The 7,411-nt window shown below is 60.0% G+C and overlaps 2 protein-coding genes across 2 annotated transcripts in view; one reads left to right on the forward strand and one right to left on the reverse strand.

Annotated features, from left to right (window-relative positions):
• Positions 1 to 1,784, forward strand: part of PRR12 (proline rich 12) — a gene marked incomplete at its 5' end in the record, with an annotated part of 10,885 nt that extends 9,101 nt beyond the window's left edge. The window contains one exon of the mRNA XM_014449829.1: positions 606 to 1,784. Coding sequence (XP_014305315.1) covers positions 606 to 752 — 147 coding nt within the window. The remainder of the gene's footprint in view (positions 1 to 605) is intronic.
• A 4,008-nt stretch (positions 1,785 to 5,792) lies between these two features.
• The window catches only part of RRAS (RAS related), a 4,142-nt gene continuing 2,523 nt past the window's right edge, over positions 5,793 to 7,411 (reverse strand). The window contains exons 2-4 of the mRNA XM_023748501.1: positions 7,121 to 7,286; positions 6,196 to 6,314; positions 5,793 to 6,110 (exon numbers count right to left, since the gene is read on the reverse strand). Coding sequence (XP_023604269.1) covers positions 6,026 to 6,110; positions 6,196 to 6,314; positions 7,121 to 7,286 — 370 coding nt within the window. The 3' untranslated portion in view covers positions 5,793 to 6,025. The remainder of the gene's footprint in view (positions 6,111 to 6,195; positions 6,315 to 7,120; positions 7,287 to 7,411) is intronic.

A 7,411-nucleotide genomic window follows, 5' to 3' on the forward strand; every position in this document is an offset into this window, starting at 1 on the left:
CCTCCCTTCTAACCCGCGGGTCAAGGACCCGACATCCCCGAATCAGTTGAAGCAACAGCGTCCAGCTCACACTCATCGCCGTCGCTGATGCAGGGGTCTACGACAACACAATTTCTCAATAGAGACATGGGAGTCAGGCCTTCATCCCTTCATCGCGCAGATTCATGATCCCATGAACCAAGAGCGTCTTTGGTCAGAGCCAGGGGTTCAGGACGTCAGCCGCACCTACCTGGGACCCAGAGGCTCACCTCACTGTCCCTCCTGATTAGACCCAGGAGTCCAGACCTCGAATTCCTCACCCCTCAGGCACCAGGAGTTCAGGCCCCCAGACCCTCCTTCCTCAGACCCAGGGGTCCAGGCCCCCAGCCCCTACTCCCTCAGACCCAGGGCCTGGCCCCAGCCCCTCCTCCCTCAGACCCAGGGGTCCAGGCCCCCAGCCCCTCCTCCCTCAGACCCAGGCGTCCAGGCCCCCAGCCCCTCCTCCCTCGGACCCAGGGGTCCAGCTCCCAGCCTCTTCTTCCTGGACACAGATCCCTAGACCCCCGCCTCCTCCCACCCCAGGCCCTGGTGGCCGCCTGCCCCAGCTCCGTGTTTAAACCCCGCAGACCCTGGCCATCGAGGGCGGCGCCGAGGACCTGGGCCAGGAGGAGGTGGTGCAGCAGTGCATGCGGAACCAGCCGTGGCTGGAGCAGCTCTTCGACTCCTTCAGCGACCTGCTGGCCCAAGCGCAGGCCCACAGCCGCTGCGGGTGACCCCACCTCCTGTGGGGGGCGGGGCGCCTCCTCCTGGAACCAAGAATTGGGACAGAACTGTGTCCTCAGGCGCTAACCCCTAGGCCCTGTGGCCAGGGAACAGGGAGGGTCACTGGTCAGGGTGTGTCCGTGCTGTCCCTACGGGGCAGGGTTCAGAGTTCGACTCCCCTCTCTCCCCAGCCCTCTCCACTCCCTCCCCGCCCCTCCCACTGTCCGGTGTACAGAGAAATTATTTATATATATGTATAAATGTCTATTTAGTAACGGTTTCCCCTCCCCCCCTCGCCCCATTCCCCCCTCCATGGCCATAGCCCTCACCCCCTCCACCTTGTACATAATGTATAGGAAAAATCTATGTATGGTTGAGGGGGGTGGGGCCGCTTTAGAGAGCTGGGGGACCCACTGACCCCCAAGCGCCCCCCGTTACAGGCCAAGATCTTTGCTAAAGGCCATTCCCTCCCCAGGGCTTTCGGTGTCCAGTGGGAGGGGGAAAACGCATCTTGTTAATTATTTTTAATCTTATTTATTGTACATACCTGGGGCGGGGGCTGGGGAGGTGGAGGGGGGAGAGGGTCCCCTCCTTTTGCCCCTCCCACTCCTTTTCTACTGCGATTTGTCTGTGTCTCCCCCACCCCCAGCACACACCACCCCCATCCCATTGTTGTCTGGATGTGGTTCTATTTTTTATCGGTCTCCCCTCCCCTCTTCCCTCTCTCTGACCCCTCCGCTCCCACCTCCCCTCCACCCGTTGTCTCTTGCTCTTTCTTGGGCTTCTGTACAACTCAACTTGTATACACTGTGTACACACAACCAGCCAAACGAAAACCCGACGGCAAACACTTGGTGGTCCGGCTGGAGTGGCTCTGTCCTGCGGCGTCTGGGCGGCGGCCCTGGGGTGGCACGGGCAGAGGGTCCGGAACGGGAGTGTGGCTTTTCTGGAGCCCCGGGTGGTGGTGCGCCGGGCACCATGTATCTGCTATGTCTCGCTGTGTAACAAAGAGCCCCACCCCAAAATTTAGTGACTTAAAACAAGAAGCATCCTTGTATGGTTTCTGAGGATCAGGGATCGGGGAGTGGGTTACCTGGGTGGTGCCGGCCTCGCTCTGTCACCACCGGGGTGCCATCGGGTCATCAGCCAGTGGGCCGAGGTTCTGGGGGAGGGAGGAGGAACCCTGGGACAATACGTCTGAGCCATCTTATTCCCAGGGCGGAAGGTGGGACTCGGGGCGGCCGTCCTCAAGGATTTGGCGGGAGTTTCAGGATCTATTTTTAAGGTGGCTCATTTGCATGGCTCTTGGCCTCAGGTCTTTGCCACATGGACCTCGCCCTCCCATAGGGCAGCTTGAGCGTCTTCACAGAGCAAGCCATGAGGTTGGTTTTGTTTGTTTTGTTATTTTTTTTACTGATTTCAAAGAGGAAGGGAGAGAGATAGAAACATCAATGATGAGAGAGAATCATTGATCGGCTGCCTCCTGCACACCCCACACTGGGGATCGATCCGCAACTGAGGCTTATGCCCTGACCGGGAATCCAACTGACCTCCTGGTTCATAGGTTGACATTCAACCACTGAGCCACACCGGCCAGGCACAGAACCAACTTTTTTTTTTTTAAATATATTTTATTGATTTTTTACAGAGAGGAAGGGAGAGGGATAGAGAGTTAGAAACATCGATCAGCTGCCTCCTGCACACCCCGTACTGGGGATGTGCCCGCAACCCAGGTACATGCCCCTGACCGGAATCGAACCCGGGACCTCTCAGTCCACAGGCTGACGCTCTATCCACTGAGCCGAACCGGTTAGGGCACAGAACCAACTTTTTAGTAAGCTCCTGGGAGGATTCAGATGCGCATCCAAGGTTGAGGAGCAACGTTCTCGGACAAGAACTTGAACCCCGGAGTTCAGCTGGGAGTATTCTAGAACCCGGCCTATAAAGCAGTGAGTCAGCCATTCCAGAGCCTGGACACGTGTCAACCAAGATAGACTCTTGATGCTCTAGGACCGTGGTCGGCAAACTGCGGCTCGCGAGCCACATGCGGCTCTTTGGCCCCTTGAGTGTGGCTCTTCCTAAGCCTTAGGAGGACCCTAATTAAGTTAATAACAACGTACCTACCTATATAGTTTAAGTTTAAAAAATTTGGCTCTCAAAAGAGATTTCAGTCGTTGTCCTGTTGATATTTGGCTCTGTTGACTAATGAGTTTGCCGACCACTGGTCTAGACCATCGCCACTGTTATTGCTGGTTGTACAGAATGGCTAGAAACACTTGGGGACATAATGGGAATTCGTGATGGGCCGTGGACTTTCTAGAATCATCTTAATCAGTTAAGAGCATTGAGAATGGACTCAAACCGTGGGATGCTGAGCGTATAGCCCCAGAGGGAGCGGTACATTCAAGGTTCTGGATGGAATGGATGCCAAATTGGGACCAAAGTCTCCCAGGATCAGCGTTGTCCCAGGACAGAGCTCTGTCCTAGGAAGTGGCTGGAGTGGTCAGAAGGTGGGTGGGTGGGCGTTGGGGTTAGAATAACCTTGTGGTTGGTTGGCCTTTGACATTCCATTGTTCCGACTGAATCCCAGCTCTCGCACTAGCTGGACCAGGTGGAGCAGAGCCTCCGGTCCTCAGTCTTGTGATCTGTAAAATGGGCTTTCGGCGAGATGAAGGAAACCCGCGTGAGGCACTGGGCACTGCAAGCGCTGAGCTGCTGTTCCCCTCGGCAGGAGGCCTCAAGGGGTTGGTGGGGGGTCCAAGAGCTGGCGAGAAGGACTGAGAGAGAGGCTGACAAAAGGTGGAGAAAGAACCCAGAGAGGCCATCCCTGACAGGGCCCGCCAGAGCCCCGGGGGAGGCAGGAACCAGAGAGGAGAGGCTCACGGGTGCACACATGTGCCTTAGGCAGATGCCAACTAGGTCATCCCAGCCTCTGGCGGTTGTCGGATGAGCCTGGAATGGTGGTTGGTGGCTGCGAACCTTCCAAAAATGGCCTGCCAGTTGTCGTGCGGGTTTGTATGTGCGCCTTGTTCTGGGGGCAAACGGGAGCTTTCATCAAGCTTCTCTAAGTGCATCTGGGTCCTCCCAGAGGCAGGGTGTCCCGGCCAAGGACTTGGCCCTGTTAGGCTGACCTTGTGCTGGGGGCGTGCCTCAGCCCCGGCTGGGACTTGGGTGGGGGTGTCGGGTCTTATCTGGAAACTGCTAGAAACATCCCCCCCCCCACCACACACCGGTCCCTCCCCGTCTGTCCCCCCAGAGGTGGGCCTCACTGAGCAGAGGTTCTGGGGGAGGGGGAACGAACTGGCGGGACAATACGTCGGAGCCAGGGTTATTCCCAGGGCGGAAGGTGGAACTCGTGCCAAGGATTCTGTGATAATGAAACCCGGAAAGGGATCGTCGGCTAATCGTTGTTCTGATCTGGAGCACAGAGGGACATTCATGGGGCTGGGGCCGGAGCGCACAGCACTGAGGATGCCCCGGGCACCGTGCTTGCGCCTGTGTGCCTCTTGCCCTGGGGAGTGGCTCTGTGGTCACCACATCGCAGGGTACCCCGACCGAGGTGGCGGAGCGGGGTTCGAACCCAGGCAGCCCGCTGCCAGGGCCCTGCGGGACCATCGCTACCCCAGGCCCAGGAAAAGCGGGTTCTGGGTGGGTGTGAGCGGAGCACTTCCAGCCGGGATTCTGTGGACGCTGAGATGTGGGGAGGGAGGGGCCACAGGTCAGTGACTGGTGACAGCTCATCAGGTGGAGGTCAAAGTTCAGGCCTGGGGACATCGGGGGTGGGGTTCTGGCCTGGTGTGTTGAGTCGGTATTGGGGTTCAAAGACGCCTGTCCAGTGGGCTTGGGAGATGGGTGAGTGGTGGGCTCAGCCTTCTAGATCAGCAAATAGAGCGCGGAATTCGGGGGTCCTGGATTGAATGTTGGGGAACCAAACGTTTGCACACGGAAGAGTCCTAGCAACTTATGTCTGGCGGCCTTGAGATACCCGGCACTTCAGCCCCTCCCAGGAGAGAGGCCCAGATGGGGTGTGTCCACACCAGCCCGAAGTCGGACTCGGGGTTTCAGACTCGGACGTCAGCCCACCCAGTTGGGAACTTTCTGAAACTGAGAACTTGCCAGCTGGCTGCTCGGACACCATTCCGTCCACCTGTCCCCGTCTCCTTCTCCGGCCAGAAGCCCTCGCAAACATACATCGGAGGTGGGAGGGGGCGGGCGGGGTTTGTAGCGGCTGCTGCCTGTCTCCAAAGTCTGGAACTTTCTAGAACACCAATGGGCCTCTCTGGGGTGGTGGGGATTTGCATATTTACATTGGGGTAGCCAGTAGCCACTAGCCACATGGGAAGAATGAACGGGCCCTTGAAATGTGGCCAGGGTGACCGAGGACAGTCACACGCCCTGGCCCTGGCCAAGTCGCTCCGTTGGTTGGAGCGTCATGCTGATCCCACCAGGGCTGCGGGTTCGATCCCCAGTCAGGGCCCATGCAGGAAACTGGTGGGTGCATGGATGGGTGGGACAACAGGTCCATGTTCCTCTCCCTCTCTAGGATCAATGGGAAAAAAAATCTATATATATAAAAGCCTAATATGCAAAGTGTCCCCTCAGGAGTTCAACCAACCGGGAGTTCGATCGCTCTCTATGATGTGCACTGACCACCAGGGGGCGGTGCAGAATGAAGGAAGGCCCTGGCCAGCAGTCACTAGGGACCCCACCTGTGCACGAATTTCATGCACTGGGCCTCTAGTAATAAATAGTCGCATGCAGCTTCTGGCTACCATATTGAACAGTGTCCTTTTAGAATGTTCCAGGAAAACAATTCTTTTTCAAACGTTAAACCTCATCCCAGCAAATGCCCGCAGACACAGGAAAGGGTGGAGTGGCCTGTTGCAGGGTAAGTGGGGTCCAGACAGCTGGCCCACCTCGTTCTCGATGGCCCTGCCCCCACCAACACGGGGTTCTAGATCCGATGGTTCTAGGTGGGCCGAGGCTTTCCTGTGCCTGCCCTCAGTTCACCGACCTCCTCTGGCCCTTTCCCCTCCCACACAAGCACCTCCTGACACTGGCAGTGACGTTTATTTCTCTGGGGCGGGGTTATATACAGCAGTGACCCGGACGGAGGCCCGGGAGCCCCTCGCCCCCACCAGGGCCCCGGGTGGGGGGAGGAGGCATTGGCAGAGGCACGCGGTGGCAGTGGCCGCAGGCCAGGGGTCGTGGGTGGGGGTGTAGTGTGGCCTGGGAGACCCCGATGGGGAAAGGCAGCTGGTCCCTGGAGCTTGCGCTGGCTCCTCTACAGGACGACGCAGGGGCAGCCCCTGGCCTTCTTCCTGGGGGCGCTGGGCGGGCTGGGCGGCAGCTCCTGCTCCTGGTACTTCCTGTGGGAAGAGGCTGGTGAGTTTGGGCCCCAGGGGTTGGGGACAGAAGACGAGGTGGGGGCGGGGGGGGGGGGGCTCCACTCACCGGACAGCCCGCACCAGCTGCTCGAAGGCCTCGTCCACGTTGAGGCGCAGTTTGGCCGAGGCCTCGAAGTAGGCCACGTGGTGGGAGGCGCTGAAGGTGTTGGCTTCAGATCGGGGCACCTGGGGGGGGAGGGGGGAGACACAGGGGAGACTCAGGTCCCTGCACCCAGGACGGGGCGGAAGGACAGACACACTGTGCGCTGGAATCGGGGGGGTGGGGAGGCGTCACACACGCTGGGCTGGGGGCTCCAATGGAAAGTTCCAGAGATCAGATGGGGGACACCGAGGGGGCTGGGCGCCATCTGAGGAGCGGAGAGGTCTGCCCTCCGGCAAGTGAGGTGGCAGTTCATCGGGCAAAGAAGTGGGGTGTTCCCAGCAGAGGCCTGAGCCCTGCAGCCAAGGCTGGAAATCCCCGAAGGCTTTCTCTAAAGCTGTGCTCTGCGTGCAATCCCCTGGCAGAGGGAAGTGGTGGGAGCAGAGAAAGGAAGGGCGAGACCATGGCGGGCACCCAGGGCCAGGTGGAAGAGCTGGTCCCCCCCCACCCCCGGGGCCAATGGGGAGCCACGGAGGGCTGGGAGCAGGCGGGGGGCGAGGGGCAAGGGGTGGCGGGACCCAGTGGGAGGTGGATCAGAAGGGAGAAATGGAGGCTGGTGCAGAGGTCCCCGGTGGGAACAAGAGAACAAGAGCGGGGGGGGGGGGGGGGAGCAGAATCAGGGCTTGGGGACCAGACACCTCTCCCGGGAACCCCTGGGTGCAATGCCGGGGACTCGGAGCGGCCGGCTTGGGGGGGCGACACATCCAGGGACGTGTGTGACAGTGGAGGGGGCAGCATCACACGGGCCAGAGGAGGGTGCCGATGTGAAGAGAGACAGGGGGGTGTGCCACCCTCCCAGGCTGAGACGGGGGGATCCCCGGGCGCCTCGGACCTGGCGCTGCGCCTCCAGGTCCGCCTTGTTCCCGACCAACACGATGGGGAAGTCGTCTCGGTCCTTGACCCGGAGGATCTGCGTGAAGAGCTTGCTCACCTCGTTGAAACTGCAGAGGAAGGAAGCCCAGAGGCGTGAGGTCCGGCTGCTCAGCACGCCCCCCCCCCTTCTCCCCCCCCCCCCCCGGGGGGGGGCTTCCGGGTCCCCTTACCTTTGGGGGGGGGGTAAAGGCAAAAACCGGAGGGACCCCGGGCCGGGGCGCGTTGTGTTGGTCCCCGCGAGGGGGCAAAC

The sequence above is a fragment of the Myotis lucifugus genome, unplaced genomic scaffold, assembly GCF_000147115.1.
Source record: "Myotis lucifugus unplaced genomic scaffold, Myoluc2.0 scaffold_1454, whole genome shotgun sequence".
Classification (NCBI taxonomy): domain Eukaryota; kingdom Metazoa; phylum Chordata; class Mammalia; order Chiroptera; family Vespertilionidae; genus Myotis; species Myotis lucifugus.